The following is an 18,277-nucleotide window of genomic DNA, read 5'->3' as shown; positions in this document are numbered from 1 at the left end:
GATTACTATAATAAAATAACCACTGCATTTCCAGGCTTAAGGTACATCAATCCTTAGTTGAGTCCATTTTTAAATAGGGCGACACACTCCTAGCCGCATGTTTAGTATAGGGTACACCAATCCCTAGCTGTATTTTCCGACATAGGTGACAACATCTTTAGAGTTCCCATTTTAAATACAGTATTCCTATCCCCTGGTTACTTTCTCTCTTAATTACAAGGCCATCCATTGGTTACATTCTCTCAAATATAAGGCCAATCTCTAGCCATTTCTCTCTTACTAATACGGTCCACCCTGGTTACATTCTTCTCACTTACGGGCCAACCTTGTTTATATTCTTTGTGATAAAGGCGTCACCCGGTTCACATTTTTCTCATTGTACAGGCCCAACCCTGGTTACATCCTCCAACTCTTTCCACCTCACTCGTAGAGAATCTCTCTCTTTTTATCGGGTCTTCCACTTACTGAATTCATATCTTACCTAGATAAATAAAAATGTGAGGTCAAGTCCTAATATAAACTCGAAGAAATGACACCAAGCAGACTTTTGGATAAGACAATGAACGAACTTCTTAGTGGAGAATTCCTCGTATTGAAGGATCGGTCAACTAAGACCCAACTGATCAAACTTGATTGATATGTCAAATTTGGACGAAAAGGACCAGACTCTAGGATGACTAACCACGTATCTCACCGAGGAAACAAGACATGATAAAAATCGGCCGACCGAGGACAAAATGATAAAAGGTGACAAGAGGGACAAGATGGTTATCCTTATGAAAATGGTTCTTAGTACTTCGAAGGAAAGTACTATGGCTATCTCGGTAAAAACATCCGTACACATGGATAAACGGGTAAAAGCAGACAAAAAATTCATTCTTTTATGAAAACAGCCATTATGGTACTTCCAAAAAAAAGTTTTAAGGTTGACTCGGCTAAGATGGCCGGAAATAAGGGCAACATGGCAAAAATGTGAAAATAAATAAACAAAATGAATATTTTACGAAAATAGCTCCTCGACGCTTCCAAGGAAGGCTGTCCTGGCAAAATAGCCGGAATACGAGGGCAAAACAGTAAAAGGTGACCAAAAATAGGAAATTTTTATTATTATTTTTTTTCAAAAATTTTATGCACATGCGTATTTTTATGCCTTTTTTTAAAAACAAAATATGGGCTAAATCCGATGGAGGTTTCCTACGTATCTCACTGGGTAGTGAGAATCAAGCCCGCGTAGTTCGATGAAACCGACTATTTGTTTTCTGATTTTTATGAAAATTAATCTTTATACCTCACTTCAGACTACTTCAAAATTTTAATAAAAAGGGATTATTTATACTAAACTAGGAGAATGTTTTTTTTTTAATTCCGCTCAACTAATTCTCTAAACCAGTCAACAATGCAAGCAAGCCTTCCAAATGATGTAGCAAATAGCACATAAGTGATCATGATGGTCTCAAAGAGGATACCTGTCCTATACGGACCCGGCCCCCGTGCCAAGCTTCGCTAAGTCAAATATACGTGATGCAAATAAAGCGAACCTACTAGGTATATCCGGCATGAGGTTTGTTTTTCTAGGTTTAAATCCTAGTGGAGAATGTATCTAGACTTGCTTACTCGAGCAGACAACTCAAGTCGAGGAGGTTCAGCGTACCGGTAGCATTGCTTTCCGGCTTAGCTGGTGGTGCTCCCCGCCTAAAACATGTGTGACTAAAATCCTTCACCGGGTGAACACCTCGGCTGTCTCAAAGAAAGCGGGCTATGTCAAGCAAATGCCCAATTTTTAATTTCAAGAAGACTCGGAGGAGGTGCGTGAGAAGACAGTTTATATGTACAGTTCAAAAATATCAAAGCGGTAAAAAGCAAACAAGTAGCACATTATGCCCAAATAAATCACAGTATATACAAAATTAATAAAGCCAAATAAAAGTCAATATGTACAAGCTAGAATTCTGGTTGTCCCCAGCAGAGTCCCCAGAGTTGTCACACCCCTTTTTCTACCCCCAAAAAAATATGTGTGTTATGGATTGTGGGTGGGTTAAAGAGTTTTTCCAATTAAAGTGACAAACTTGAATAGGGATTATTTTGTTTACAGAGTCGCCACTTGGAACTGATTTTTTGGGTGTTCCAAGTCACCTTTTTATTTGAATCCCTAGTCAAAGGAAAGTTTGACTCTATTATTATCGGTCCGCGAAAACAAAGTTCGGGTAAGGAATTCTGTTGACCGGAGAGAAGGTGTAAGGCATTCCCCGAGTCCCATGGTTCTAGCACAGTCGCTTTTATTGACTAAAATTGGCTTGAATTGATATTGGACAAACTGTGCTTAATTTTTATGTTTTACCTATCCGCTTTTATTTCTTGATTTATTAAGAAAAATAATTTTTTGGATAAATTGTGTTGTCATAACCACGCTACGCGAGCGAATGCGTGATCGAGACAAAATTTATTAATTTTATCATAACAGCGCTACGCAAGCGAATCCGCAGTTATGACCAGGATTATTAGTGCGTTTTTACCTTTCTGAAAAAAAAAAGTTACTACACTTGAAGAAATTAATTTTTTGAAATCTATTAAAGTAAACATCACGCTACGCAAGCGATTCCGTGAAGTTAAAGCGTGCCTACTATTTGCCTAGCGTTTACACTAATTAATTAAGAAAAGAGATTAAATATTTAATTAATTATTCAAGAGGGGAGGATATACTACTATTGAATTTTATTTAACTAACTTATAGCTTGAACTTGCTAGGCTTATGCTTATTGGAATTGCATGACATTAGGCCACTTATTTGTTTGTAAAAAAAAGAGTTGGTTTATTGATTAAGAAAAGAACTCAACTTATGGACACTTGATATCAATGAACCAAATCAGTATGTTATTGATGTTTTTTTTTTTTGTGTATATATATATATATATATATATATATATATATATATATATATATAATGAATGAATCCTTGAAGCCTATTAGCAGTTAAATCCCATATCTCTTTTTAAGTCCCTCAAAACAAACTTTATTTCAATCTAATTACCATGACACTGACCAAATTTGATGCTAATGCCAATTCACCTCGATAAATGATGTAACCGAAATATGATAAAATCTCACTGAATTATAACGCTAGTAAACAAAATAAATGTAACGACCCGACCGGTCGTTTTACCTGTTTGAACCCTGTTCCCCTAAATAAAGCCACCCGTACTTGCTTTAACTAATTTACGACTTGCGGGGGCGATTGGTTCGGGAGTTGGAAGAGTTTTGAGTAAAAATATGTCCATTTGCTTCTTTAAGTTTTTCTTAAAGGACCAAGTTTGACTTCGGTCAACATTTTGGGAAAACAGACTCGGATTTGTGATTTGACAATTTTTGAGTGTCCGTGGAAAAATATGGGACCTGGGCGTATGCCCGAAATCGAATTCCGAGGTCCCTAGCCCGAGTAATGAATTTTTATTTAAAATTGTTTAATTGAAGCTTTAAAGAACTAAAGAAACTAAGTAATCATTGATTCCTTAGGTATCGGGCTCGGATTTTGGTTCCGAAGCTGGGTACAGGTCCGTAATGTCGTTTAAGACTTGCCCGTAAAATTTGGTGCCAATCCGAGTAGTTTAAGGGCGTTTTGACCTGTTAGAGGAGAATTAAGAACTTGAAGATTCAATAGTTTGATTCATTTGGTTTTAGGGGCTGATTCTAAGATTTAGCGTTGTTTTGGGAGTTCTAAGGGTTCAAGTAGGTCCGCCTCGTGATTTCAGACTTGTCGGTATGTTCGGGCGGGGCTCGGGAGCCTCGAGCGTCAAAAGATCGAGGCTCGTGTGAAGTTAAAAAAATTGAAGAAGAGGCTGAACTGCTGCTTCTGTCATAACCGCATCTGCAGTTCTAGGGCCGCAAAAGCGGGACCGCAGATGCGGTCAGGCATTCGCAGAAGCGGCCAAGGGCAGGCCCAGGGAAAACCGCAGAAGCGATCATGAAACCACAGAAGCGGTTCCGCTTTAGCGGAAATTCGACCGCAGAAGTGATCCAGCCAAATTGGGCCAGAACCGCAGAAGCGGTTTCCGCAGAAGCGCCCTTCAGACCGCAGAAGCGGTCCAGTCGCTTAAAGCCCAGAGCCGCAGATGCGGCCTCCTTTCCGCAGGAGCGGGACCGCAGATGCGGTCCCCAAGTCGCAGAAGCGGAAACCGCTGGGCAGTGAGCTCTTTTAATTCGAGCTCAAGGTCATTTATTTCACTCACTACTTCACACTTGGGCGATTTGGGTGCTTCCAAAGAGAGGATTTCCACATAGTATTGTAAGGTATGTGATCTCCCTCCATTCTTAGTTTAATTACATGAACATTAGGTAGATTAAACACTAAAATTACGTAAAAATCAAGGGTTAGAGCTAGACCTAGGTTTAAGCATGTAAATTGCTATGTAATGAACTAGAAATTATATATTATTGATCCTTAGGTTGTAGAGAACAATTTCCTTCGAAAAATATCGGAATTCGGGCATGTGGGCTCGGGGTCGGAATTTTGGAAACTTGTGAAAAGGGTTGGGAAATGGCTTAAATAGGTAGAATTTGATTTTTGTAAACTTATATTGACTAGTTCTTACTTCCTTTAACTAGTTTGTGATCGTTTGGCTCCGACTTGAGGGCTTGGACTTGTTTTTGATATTGGAAGTGCGCGGTGGAGCGAGGTGAGTCTCCTTTCTAGCCTTGTAAGAGGGAATTGTCCCCATAGGTATAATAATTGAATTATTTGTCATTGTATTTAGGGGCTACGTATGCACTAGGTGACGACAGTCCGTGCATAGCGACTATCATGCTAAGTTCGGGTAGTTTAGGACCCATGAGCATGCTTTACGTGATATTCTAGTATAGTTGATTATCTGGGATTTAATGAACTCTTGTGATTAAGAAGAATGAAATTAGAAAATGACCCTTAACCTATTTGGTTTTTAAAAGAAAATAATTGGTATTTCTCTGTACGGCCACCCTCATATGTGTAGTGATTGTTTATATTGCGTGGCAATGAGTTTATTTCTATCTGACCGCGTCGCATGGTTGATTCGCGAGCGGGGTAATGGATGCATCTATGGTTTGAGCCGTTCGACCCTCGGCAGTGCACAATGACTATTTTTATGTTGGATCGGGTCGTACGTTCCTCGGTGATTATATGCGCATGACTTATGTGACCCCTTTTAATGTGGGTTAGGCCTCATATTTACTTCAATGTATATATGGACACTCGTAATGACAACCTAAAGGAAGAATTGATGTTTTGTACTTGCTAATTCCTATAAACTGAGTTATTACTGCTTGTTATAAATTCTTCTCATTTTACTCGACTTAGTAAGTATCAAGTAGACCTCTCATCTCTAATTCTTCGAGATTAGATGGGATACTTACTGGGTACATATTGTTTATGTACTCATGCTACGCTGCTGTACTTAAATGTACAGGGTCTGAGGCAGGTGGATCTGGTTATCACTCTGGTGCGCATTCGTGAGCGGACTTGGGACTTCTATGGTGAGCTGCTTTCTTTCCATGTCGATCCGCAGCCGAAGAAGTCTTTCTTTTGTATTATTATTTTCTGTCTATTTATATCCAGACAGTAGGGTAGTGTGATATTCTTTTGGATGTATATTCTACTAGTTGCCTGTAGCTTGTGACACCAGGTTCTGGCGCACACTTTGGTAGACGATTATTTTGGGATTGTGTAATTATATTATTACAGTATTCAGCTCTTCTGGTTTAAACTCCAAATTAAGTGTCTATTTCACTTATTCTAATTAAAAGCAACATAAGTATTTTAGAAGTGTTTTCCGCAATCAGCTTGCCTGACAAGGGTGTCAAGCGCCCTCATGACCTATTGTGAAAATGGGTCGTGACAACATGGTATCAGAGCACTAGGTTCACGTAGGTCTCACGAGTTAAGGGCAAACCTGATAGAGTCTTGTTGATCGGTACGGAGACGTCTGTATTTATCTTCGAGAGGCTATAAGGTATTAGGAAAGACTACTCTTTATTCATTTCTTGTCGTGCAGTGCTTAGAGTACTAAATTTCCCTCTTCTATTCTCTCACAGATGGTGAGAACTCGTACCGCCGACGTTCCGGACCCGGGAGGAGCTGCTGCCCCCATTGCTAGAGGCCGAGGTAGAGGCCGGGGGAGGGCACCGGCCCGTGGTAGGGGACGAGGGCGTCCTAGAGCCGTTCCAGTTGCACCATCGGCAGATCCTGTAGAGGACCCTATTATTGAGGAGCAGGGCGAGGTGCCCGCAGCTGAGCCTACCCCGGCGGATTTCATGACAGCACTGGGATTTCAGGAGGTCATGGGCCACATGCTACGGTTCATGGACACTATGACTCAGGCAGGTTTATTTCCACCAGACCCAGCCACTTTTCAGGCAGGAGGGGGAGCCCAGACCCCTACTGCTCAGGCTCCAGGTCATGCAGCTGCAGTATATCAAACTTCGGGTGCACTACTCACAGATGGGGCTCAGCCAGTTGCTGCAGTGGCACCCTAGCCCAGGCCAGCTTTGGATGGTGACCCACAGAAGTTATTAGACAGATGGACCAGGCTTCACCCTCCAGTCTTCGGGGGTGAGCGTCATGAGGATGCTCAGGACTTCATAGACAGGTGCAGGGACAGGCTGCACAACATGAGGTTATTGGAGTCGCATGGAGTTGACTTCACTACTTTTCAGCTTGAGGGCAGGGCACGTAGGTGGTGGCAGTCCTATGTACTTGGAAAGCCAGCAGGTTCTCCTCTCCTCACTTGGGGTCTGTTCACTCAGTTATTCCTGGATCGATACATTCCGCCCTCTGAGAGGGAAGAGCTGCGGTATCAATTTGAGCACCTAGAGTAGGGTCAGATGTCAGTGACCGATTATCAGGCGAGGTTCTCTGAGTTGTCTCGCCATGCACTTATGATACTTCCCACAGAGGCAGAGAGAGTGCGGTGATTTGTTGCGGGGTTACATCCCACCATCTGGTCTGGTATGGCTCGAGAGGTAGAGATGGGTACAGGGTACCAGCTAGTGGTTGAGATTTCTCGCAGGATTGAGGGTTATCGTTTGAGGGTAGAGAGCAGATGCAGCAGGATAAGAGGGCCAGATTTTCAGGAGAGTTCAGAGGTGCCCCAGCCAGGGGTAGAGGCCACTTCGGGAGGGGTCAGCCCAGTAGGCCCTCACACTCAGCACCACCACCCCCTCCCCGAGGTGCCCCAGCGAGGCCTTATTTCAGTGCGATGCCGGAGGTTTCTTACCGCCCACCATCTACTTAGGGTTCCTTCGGCGGGTATTCTGGATATCAGGATTCTTCTAGTGCTCCTTTCAGCGCCATGCCAGAGAGTTCCTATCATCCACCAGCTATCCAGGGTTCTTCCGGTGGGTATTCGGGTCAGCAGACTCAGACTTTATAGCTGCAGGCTATGGTGCCTAGAGCATGCTACGAGTGTGGAGATCCGGGTCACCTGAGGAGGACTTGCCCCAGACTTCGGGGTAAGGCGGTACAGCAGGGTCAGCAGCCCCAAACTCCGGCACCAGCTGCCCAGCCACCTAGAGGTGGAGGGCATACGGGTAAAGGCCGTCCTAGAGGTGGAGGCCAGACAGGGAGAGGTTAGCCAGCTACTCCCCAGTCAGGTGGAGGCCAGGCAGCCGACGCTTCAGCTAGATTCTATGCTCTTCCAGCCAGGCCAGATGCATTGGCCTCAGATGCCGTCATCACAGGTATTATTTTCGTTGGTGGTAGGGATGCTTCGGTATTATTTGATCCAGGGTCTACTTATTCATATGTATCGTCTCTGTTCGCTCACTTTCTGGTTGTTTCTCCTGAGCCTTTGGGTGTTCCTGTTCATGTGTCCACTCTTGTGGGTGATTCTGTGATTGTGGATCGGATTTACCGGTCCTGTGCGGTCACTTTCTGTGGTTTCGAGACTAGAGCAGATCTTTTGTTGCTGGACATGATCAATTTGAGGTCATCTTGGGCATGGATTGTCTATCTTCATATCACGCCGTCCTTGATTGCCATGCCAAGAGTGTTGCACTAGCAATGCCAGGGTTGTCGAGATTGGAGTAGAAGGGGTCCACAGTTGACATGCCTAGCAGGGTTATCTCTTTCCTGAAGGCTCAGCACATGGTTGGAAAAGGGTGTTTGGCTTACTTAGCTTATGTTCGAGACACCACTATAGAGTCTCTGACGATTGATTCAGTGCCAGTAGTCCGATATGTCGCCGATATATTTCCTTCTGATCATCCCGGCATGCCTCCGGATCGTGATATTGATTTCTGCATTGATTTGGCCCCAGGCACTCAGCCTATATCTATTCCACCGTACCGTATGGCCCCTAAGGAGTTCAAGGAGTTGAAGGAGCAGCTAGATGAGTTGTTAGCAAAGGGGTTTATCAGGCCCAGTGTGTCGCCTTGGGGCGCACCAGTGCTGTTTGTGAAAAAGAACGATGGGACTATGCGGATGTGCATTGATTACCGCCAGTTGAACAAAGTCACCATCAAGAACAAGTACCCGTTGCCTCGTATTGATGATTTTTTTGACCAGCTGCAGGGTGCTAGGGTGTTCTCTAAGATTGACCTGAGGTCAGGGTATCATCAGCTGAAGATTCGGGACTCGGATGTCCCGAAGACTGCATTCCGGACTAGATATGGCCATTATGAGTTTCTAGTGATGTCCTTTGGCTTGACCAATGCGCCAGCAGCATTTATGGATCTGATGAACAGGGTATTCAGGCCTTATATTGATTCCTTTGTTATCGTCTTCATTGACGACATCTTGATATACTCGCGTAGCCTGGGAGAGCACGAGCAGCATTTGAGAGTAGTGCTTCAGACCTTGCGAGAGCAGAAGTTGTATGCTAAGTTCTCCAAGTGTGAGTTTTGGCTTGAGTCAGTGGCATTCTTGGGGCATATTGTATCCGGAGAGGGTATTAAGGTAGATCCCAAGAAGATTGAGGCAGTTCAGAGTTGGCCACGTCCCACTTCAGTGACCGAGATCAGGAGTTTCCTGGGATTAGCCGGTTATTACCGGCGATTTGTGCAGGGTTTTTCATCTATTGCAGCACCTTTGACTAGACTGACCCAGAAGGGTGCCCCATTCATTTGGTCCGATGATTGCGAGGAGAACTTTCAGAAGCTCAAGACAGCTTTGACCTCGGCACCAGTTCTTGTATTGCCTTCCGGTACAGGGATGTATACTGTATATTGCGACGCCTCACGCGTTGGTTTGGGATGTGTGTTGATGCAGGAGGGGCGAGTTATTGCATATGCCTCGCGTCAGCTGAAGATTCACGAGAAAAATTACCCTGTGCACGATCTGGAGTTGGCAGCGATTGTTCATGCTCTTAAGATATGGAGGCACTATTTGTATGGGGTGCCTTGTGAGGTTTACACCGATCACCGCAGCTTACAGCATTTGTTCAAGCAGAGGGATCTCAATTTGAGACAGCGCAGGTGGCTTGAGTTGCTGAAGGATTATGACATTACCATTCTTTATCATCCGGGCAAGGCGAATGTGGTCGCGGATGCCTTGAGCAGAAAGGCGGAGAGCATGGGTAGCTTGGCATTCATTCCAGCAGAGGAGGGACCCCTAGCTCTGGACGTCCATTCCTTGGCTAACAGGCTTGTGAGGTTGGACATTTCAGAGTCCAGCCGAGTTCTAGCATGTGTGGTTGCTCAGTCCTCGTTATTGGGGGAGAATAAGGCCCGACAGTATGATGATCCACATTTGGCAGTTCTCAGGGAGACGGTACTTCAGGGAGGTGCCAAGGAGGTTTCTATGGGCGAGGATGGTGTTCTGCTACTCCAGGGTCGTCTATGTGTTCCTAATGTTGATGGTCTGAGGGAGAGGATCCTAGAGGAGGCGCACAGTTCGCGGTATTCTATTCACCCGGGAGTCACGAAGATGTATCGTGATTTGAGGCAGCAGTACTGGTGGCGGGGATGAAGAAGGACATAGTGAAGTATGCGACTAAGTGTTTGAATTGCCATCAGGTCAAGTATGAACATTAGAGGCCAGGTGGCCTACTTCAGCAGATGCCCATACTAGAGTGGAAGTGGGAACGCATCACCATGGACTTCGTAGTTGGGCTACCACGGACTTTGCGGAAGGTTGACTCAGTGTGGGTCATTGTGGATAGATTGACCAAGTCGGCCCATTTCATTCCAGTGGCAACTACTTATACAGTAGAGAGGTATGCTCATATCTATATTCGGGAGATAGTCCGATTGCATGGTGTGCCGGTGTCCATCATATCAGACAGAGGCCCTCAGTTCACTTCCCATTTCTGGAGAGCCGTGCAGAGTGAGTTGGGGACTCATGTAGAGCTTAGCACAGCATTCCATCCTCAGACCGACAGACAGTCGGAGCGGACGGTGTAGATTTTAGAGGATATGCTTAGAGCATGTGCGATTGATTTTGGAGGGCAGTGGGATCAGTTCTTGCCCTTAGCGGAGTTTGCGTACAATAAAAGCTACCAGTCCAGCATAGAGATGGCCCCGTACGAGGCTTTATATGGTCGACATTGTCGTTCTCCTATCGGGTGGTTTGAGCCTGGAGGGGCTAAGTTACATGGCACAGATTTGGTACAGGATTCCTTGGATAAGGTAAAGTTGATTCAGGAGAGGCTTCGCACAGCTCAGTCTAGGCAAAAGAGCTACGCGAACCAGAAGGCGCAGGATGTATCATTTATGGTTGGCGAGAAGGTTCTCTTGAAAGTCTCGCCCATGAAGGGCATTATGAGGTTCGGCAAGAAGGGCAAGTTGATCCCAAGGTTTATTGGCCCCTTTGAGGTGTTGAGGCAAGTTGGGGAGGTTGCTTATGAGCTTGCTTTACCCCCTAGTTTATCAGGAGTTCACCCAGTTTTTCATGTTTCGATGCTTCGGAAGTATCATACCGACCTATCCCACGTGTTAGACTTCAGCACCATTCAGTTAGATGAGAGTTTGGGCTATGAGGAGGAGCCAGTTGCTATTATTGACAGACAGGATCGCCAGCTGAGGTCCAAGAGGATTTCTGCGTTGAGATTCCAGTGGAGGGGCCAACCGGTCGAAGAGGCAACCTGGGAGTCCGAGGAGGACATGCGGAGCAGATATCCCCACTTATTCGGCAGTCCAGGTACTTTTCTATGTCCGTTCGAGGATGAACGTTTGTTTAAGAGGTGGAGAATATAACGACCCGACCGGTCGTTTTACCTGTTTGAACCTCGTTCCCCTAAATAAAGCCTCACGTACTTGCTTTAACTAATTTACGACTTGCGGGGGCAATTGGTTCGGGAGTTGGAAGAGTTTTGAGTAAAAATATGTCCATTTGCTTCTTTAAGATTTTCTTAAAGGACCAAGTTTGACTTCGGTCAACATTTTGGGAAAACGGACCCGGATTCGTAATTTGACAATTTTTGAGGGTCGGTAGAAAAATATGGGACCTGGGCGTATGCCCGGAATCGAATTCCGAGGTCCCTATCCCGAGTAATGAATTTTTATTTAAAATTGTTTAATTGAAGCTTTAAAGAACTAAAGAAACTAAGTAATCATTGATTCCCTAGGTATCGGGCTCGGATTTTGGTTCCGAAGCTGGGTACAGGTCCGTAATGTCGTTTAAGACTTGCCCGTAAAATTTGGTGCCAATCCGAGTAGTTTAAAGGCGTTTTGACCCGTTAGAGGAGAATTAAGAACTTGAAGATCCAATAGTTTGATTCATTTGGTTTTAGGGAGTGATTCCAAGATTTAGCGTTGTTTTGGGAGTTCCAAGGGTTCGAGTAGGTCCATCTCGTGATTTCAGACTTGTTGGTATGTTCTGGCGGGGCTCGTGAGCCCCGAGCGTCAAACGATCGAGGCTCGAGTGAAGTTAAAAAATTGAAGAAGAGGCTGAACTGCTGCTTCTGTCATAACCGCATCTGCGGTTCTAGGGCCGCAGAAGCGGGACCGCAGATGCGGTCAGGCCTTCGCAGAAGCGGCCAAGGGAAAACCGCAGAAGCGGTCATGAAACCGCAGAAGCGGTTCCGCTTTAGCGGAAATTCGACCGCAAAAGCGGTCCAGCCAAATTGGGCCAGAACCGCAAAAGCGGCCCAAACCGCAGAAGCGGTTTCCGCAGAAGCGCCCTTCAGACCGCAGAAGCGGTCCAGTCGCTTAAAGCCCAGAGCCGCAGATGCAGCCTCCTTTCCGCAGGAGCAGGACCGCAGATGCGGTCCCCAAACCGTAGAAGCGGAAACCGCAGGGCAGTTAGCTCTTTTAATTCGAGCTCAAGGTCATTTATTTCACTCACTACTTCACACTTGGGCGATTTGGGTGCTACCAAAGAGAGGATTTCCACATAGTATTGTAAGGTAAGCGATCTCCCTCCATTCTTAGTTTAATTACATGAACATTAGGTAGATTAAACACTAAAATTAAGTAAAAATCAAGGGTTAGAGCTAGACCTAGGGTTTTAGTAAAACTATGATTTAAGCATGTAAATTGCTATGTAATGAACTAGAAATGATATATTATTGATCCTTAGGTTGTAGAGAACAATTTCCTTCGAAAAATATCGGAATCCGGGCACGTGGGCCCGGCGTCGAAATTTAGGAAACTTGTGAAAAGGGTTGGGAAATGGCTTAAATAGCTAGAAATTGATTTTTGTAAACTTATACTGACTAGTTCTTACTTCGTTTAACTAGTTTGTGATCGTTTGGCTCCGACTTGAGGGCTTGGACTTGTTTTTGATATTGGAAGTGCGCGTTGGAGCGAGGTGAGTCTCCTTTCTAACCTTGAAAGAGGGAATTGTCCCCATAGGTATAATAATTGAATTATTTGTCATTGTATTCGGGGGTACGTACGTACTAGGTGACGAGAGTCCGTGCGTAGCAACTATCATGCTAAGTTCGGGTAGTTTAGGACCCATGAGCTCTTGTGATTAAGAAGAATGAAATTAGAAAATGACCCTTAACCTATTTGGTTCTTAAAAGAAAATAATTGGCATTTCTATGTACGGCCACCCTCATATGTGTAGTGATTGTTGTTATTGCGTGGCAATGAGTTTATTTCTATTTGACCGCGTCGCACGGTTGATTCGCGAGCGGAGTAATAGATGCATCTATGGTTCGAGCCGTTCGACCCTCGGCAGTGCACAATTTACTATTTTTATGTTGGATCGGGCCGTACGTTCCTCGGTGATTATATGCGCATGACTTATGTGACCCCTTATAATGTGGGTTAGGCCTCATATTTACTTCCATGTATATATGGACACTCGTAACTTGCTAATTTCTATAAACTGAGTTATTACTGCTTGTTATAAATTCTTCTCATTTTACTCGACCTTAGTAAGTATCAAGTCGACCTCTCGTCTCTACTTCTTCGAGATTAGACGGGATACTTACTGGGTACATATAGTTTATGTACTCATGCTACGCTTCTGTACTTAAATGTACAGGGTCTGAGGCAGGTGGATCTGGTTATCACTCTGGTGTGCATTCGTGAGCGGACTTGGGACTTCTACGGTGAGCTGCTTTCCTTCCATGTCGATCCGCAGCCGAAGAAGTCTTTCTTTGTATTATTATTTTCTGTCTATTTGGATACAGACAGTAGGGTAGTGTGATATTCTTTTGGATGTATATTCTACTAGTTGCCCTAGCTTGTGACACCAGGTTCTGGCACACACTTTGGTAGACGATTATTTTGGGGTTGTGTAATTATATTATTACAGTATTCAGCTCTCCTGGTTTAAACTCCAAATTGAGTGTTTATTTCACTTATTCTAATTAAAAGCAACATAAGTATTTTAGAAGTGTTTTCCGCAATCGGCTTGCCTGACAAGGGTGTCAGGCGCCCTCATGACCTATTGTGAAAATGGGTCGTGACAATAAAGATTTGAGCAAAATTCAACAACGATATTTTTATAAACTAAGGAAATTAGATTCACATCTACAACATGCTCACCTAAAGTAGATTAAGTACTTTTAAGTACAGCAAGGTGAGAAATTGACTTTCAACAACTAGATAACAACAAGTAGAGAGTTATCTTCTAAAAGCAATAACTACTGCATATTTACATATTTTTATACATAGGTACAATATTTATTCTTAAGCAAAGATCAGGTACAACATGCTTCGTCCATCCGAACAAGTTCAGATCTTCTTATTACTATCAAAAATCTACAATACAAAGATGTAGGAATTACCTGGTTCGCAGAATAAAAATACAGCAGTGAGATGAGCAAAAACAGCAACAAAATAGCTTAAAAGAACAGCAATGAAAACGAGCAAAAATAGCAGCAGATTCGTATCCAAACAGCCCCAAAAACCTTAGAGAAGAAGCCCAGAATCAACTCTAAAAGACTTAATCCTTTTGAAAGAGTTTTCACTTTAAGAAGCACTCATAAAGATCATAATTTCAGCTTACTTTCTTTAAGTTCAGCTGCTGATTTTTACTCCTGAAACTGTATTTTTGTAGTGTGTAAAAATGTCTAGCAGATGTGTGTTAGAGTCCCCCTTAAAAATGAGGAAAGGGCAGCCCTTAAATAGGCAAACAAAGCCACTTTTTGGGCAGATTTTGGTTCACCAAAAATCTGTCCAAAAGGACAGACTTTTTGTGCTAAACACTGTTCAAAGGCTGTCCAAAAGGTAAAAGGACAGCCTGAAAATTTGCTATAGCAGAAGCAAGGAGAAAAAATGTCATTTCAGCCACCCTACTAGTCAAAAGTAAGCTACTAGTACCCTAAGTCATGATCAAACCCATAAAAACTTCAGATTTTATCAACATCAATACTACCCCATTAATTTAAACTAAAACAAACTCACACAACTAACAATTGATTAACTAAGTAAATGATTTAACTAATACACAAAAGATCCCGTATAATCATGATAATCTAACAAACAACTAAACTAAATAGAGATAACTAATTAAATAAACCTAACTTGAAACTCTTATTAACAAGAAACAACCAAAAAAATCAAAAACTAAAATTAAAATTTGAAACTAACGTATTACAACTAAAAAAATTCAGAAATTAAATAAAGAGATGACGGAATACCTAAGGAGCGTGGTTGAAGCTGTTCGAGCCACGAGGAGACGTCGGAGATACCAAAAAGTGGCTGCCCGGCGGCCGAAAAATTAGTGGTCGGAGTTTCATCTTGAGATTGCTATCTATAGATAGGTCTTGAGGAGTTCTTTCCGTTGATGTAAGTATTGTAGGGTGGTGGTGGTCGGAACTTCACAAATTTGGGCAAAAAGGTGGCGGCTAGGGTTTCTTAGATCTAAAATTCGTGGATTTTGAGGGGGTTTTGAAGGATTTTGTTTGAAGATATAGAAAGAGGAGGTTGAGAGGATCAAAGGGTGAAATTTTGGGGTGGTTTGGGCGATGGGCGGCAGTGGCGTGCGGCGGGGCAAAGGCGGCAGCGCAACTAGGGTTTAGGTTTGTCAATTTTTGGTGCAGATTTGGGGAATTTGGGTCATGGATTTGGAATAAGGGGAATGAGAAGAAGAGATGGTGAGATTTTGGGGTTGTTTGCGGGTGCTCCGCCGGTGGCGGCGATTTCGGGCCGGCGAAGATGGGCGGCGGGCGGCGGTTCTCTAAGAAGGGAGGAGAGAATGAGAAGAGAGAGGAAGAAGAAAAGAATTATGGGGGAAATGGCGCAAAATGTCAGCATTTTTAAGTCTTAAATACCTAGTTGGGAGATTGATTGTGGACCATTGGATGAGGGAGAGATGAATGGATGAGATTTAATCTTGATTCACTTAATGAAACGACGTAGTTTTGAGGCAAAACTACGTAGTTTCGGACCCTTTCAATGGCAGCCCCTTATCTTGCACTCTTGGCCACTTTTTCTTTCAAAATTGGCCAAATTTCTTCCTTAATCCTACATATTAAACTAAATTTACACAAACAGATAAATTAATTAAATAAATTATTCAAATGATCAATTAATTAGATTGATTCACCAATTGAAAAGTTAGTCGATTCCTAAAATGCACAAATGAAGGAAGAACTATTATTTTCATGGTATTTTCATGATAGAAAATATGCAATTAAATACACAAAATTTGAGAAAAACAATTAAAATAACAAAATACTAATAACTTTAGGAGGTGTTAAAATAGTGCAAAAATTAGGTGTTCACAGTGGGGCCGTGTACTTGCTGAATTAACTGCTATTTGTTGTTTCATTCTCAGTCATGATATTACTTGCGTATTTTACCTCTGTCCCCTCCTATTCATCATTGATACATGTTATTATCTCTGTTTGGGCTGAATTCTATGCTTTCTTGAGAGCCCGAGGGACTGAAGAGGTTGGTGACTGAGATAGGGCCTGAGTGCCGAGTTGTGAGCTATGTGAGGGTATATATATTGGATTGGGTTGCACACCGCAACGAGCCTTATGGCTAATTATATATTTGATCGGGCTGCATGCCGCAGCGATATAGCATTCGGCTGAAGGAGCCCCTCCGGAGTCTGCACGCCCCCAGTGAGCGCAGGTACCTATTGAGTATGATTATTGAGGGCTAAGAGCCGAGTGATTGAGTTGAGTGATTGTTTCTTGAGAGGTTGTACTTGTTTTTAGTTAATTATTGCCTTAGCTGTTATTTGTCCTTGTTGTACAAATTTCTGGAAGACTTGATACCTGGTTTACTTGAGCACGCACTGGTGTGACTTAGACTATTAAATTTGAAAGCCTTATTGTTCTTATTTGAAAGTTACTGAGATAATTATATTTGCATAGCTCGTCACTACTTCTCAATTCCTTATTTATTTCTGTTACTTACTGAGTTGGAAGTACTCACATTACTCCCTGCACCTTGTGTGCAGATCCAAGTGAGACCGATCGTAGAGATCGTTGAGTTCGTTGCACAAGACATATGAGGTAGCTGCCAGCGTCCGCAACCCTTGACTCGCCCTCTATCTTTATCATTTCTTTCTGTTTTTGTATTTGGTAGAACATTGTAAACTCTCATTATAGACTGGTTTTAAATGCTCATGACTTAGTGACACCCCGATGTCGGGCTATCTTTTCCGCATTTTGTTTTTGAGTTGAACTCTTTAATGAAGTTTTTAGTATGAAAAAGCTTTGACTTAACTTTTAATGAAATTTCAAAGTGTTTCAAAAGGTGTCGGCTTGCCTAGTACCGCGATAGGCTCCATCACGACGGGTTAGAGTTTTGGGTTGTGACAAGTTGGTATCAGAGCCTAGGTTACATAGGTCTCACGAGTCATGAGCAGCTTTAGTAGAGTCTTGCGGATCGGTACGGAGACGTCTGTACTTATCTTCGAGAGACTACAGAACCCTTGGGAAACTTCACATTCTTGAATTCTTATGTGCGAACCTGTTGATTCTGGTAACTAAACTTGTGTTATTCTATTCTCTCACGAATGGTGAGGACACGTGCTACTGGTCAGGACGGAAAGCCATCAATACCACCAGTTGGGGCCGCGAGAGGCCAAGGTCGCGGTAGGGGTCGTGGTAGGGGCAGAGGTGCAACTCGCACGCCAACTAGGGCAGCACCTACAAAGACACCAGTTGCCCCAGTACAGGATCAGGTCCCAGTTGTGGATGCACCAGTGGGACCAGCTCGGGCACCAGCCGTGCCCTTCGTGATCCCAGGTCTTCAGGAGACCTTAGCTCAGATTCTGACCGTGTGCACCAGTCTTGCTCAGGCGGTCTCTGTTTCTACTATAGCAGCCAATTCCCAGGCCGAGGGAGATACTCAAACTCCCGCCGCCCGTACACCAGAGCAGGTGGTACAGGGACTTCAGACACCTAGGGCACCACCAGCCCAGCCGATTGTACCTGCTCAGGATTGTGTGGTTCCAGTCATGCCGGATGATGAGCAGCATAGATTGGAGAGGTTTGGGAGGCTCCAGCCTTCGACTTTCAGTGATGCAGAGGGGGAGGATGCCTAGGGTTTCTTGGACAAGTGTTAGAGGATTCTCCGTACAGCGGGTATTCTGGAGACCAGTGGGGTCTCGTTCACCACATTTCAAATCACTGGAGATGCCTTCACTTGGTGGAGGCTTATGAGAGGTGTAGGCCGGTTGGTGCAGCGCCCCTTACATGGCAGCAGCTCTCCATTCTCTTTCTGGAGAAGTATGTACCGCAATCCCGTAGAGAGGAGCTGCGTAGATAGTTTGAGCAGTTACGTTAGGAGGATATAACTGTGATGCAGTACGAGATGAGATTTTCTTAGTTAGCTCATCATGTTTTTTGGTTGGTTCCCACAGACAGGGAGATGATCAGGAGGTTTATGGAGGGCCTCGCATATGAGCTACGAATTCCTATGAATAGAGAGAGGGTGACCGGTGCTACCTTTGAGGAGG

The 18,277-nt window shown here is 43.8% G+C and overlaps 1 protein-coding gene across 1 annotated transcript; it reads left to right on the top strand.

Annotated features, from left to right (window-relative positions):
* The first annotated feature begins 7,406 nt into the window (after window positions 1–7,406).
* On the top strand, window positions 7,407–15,628 carry LOC109217732 (translation initiation factor IF-2-like). The gene is made up of 2 exons (XM_019382000.1): window positions 7,407–7,593; window positions 15,402–15,628. The coding sequence occupies exons 1-2, from the start codon at window positions 7,407–7,409 to the stop codon at window positions 15,626–15,628; spliced, it is 414 nt and encodes a 137-aa protein (XP_019237545.1).
* The last annotated feature ends 2,649 nt before the right edge of the window (window positions 15,629–18,277 follow it).

This window comes from Nicotiana attenuata, unplaced genomic scaffold (assembly GCF_001879085.1).
Source record: "Nicotiana attenuata strain UT unplaced genomic scaffold, NIATTr2, whole genome shotgun sequence".
Taxonomy (NCBI): domain Eukaryota; kingdom Viridiplantae; phylum Streptophyta; class Magnoliopsida; order Solanales; family Solanaceae; genus Nicotiana; species Nicotiana attenuata.
The sequence above is the reverse complement of the archived record's forward strand: the minus strand, read 5'-3'. Positions and strand labels throughout refer to the sequence as shown.

Bases quoted from the DNA above. Each gene is read 5' to 3' on its own strand.
- LOC109217732 (XM_019382000.1), top strand. From the start codon at position 7,407: ATGGTGCCTAGAGCATGCTACGAGTGTGGAGATCCGGGTCACCTGAGG. The intron at 7,594-15,401 runs GTTAGCCAGCTA...TTTTTGGTGCAG, and splicing joins TGGAGGCCAGACAGGGAGAG to ATTTGGGGAATTTGGGTCAT.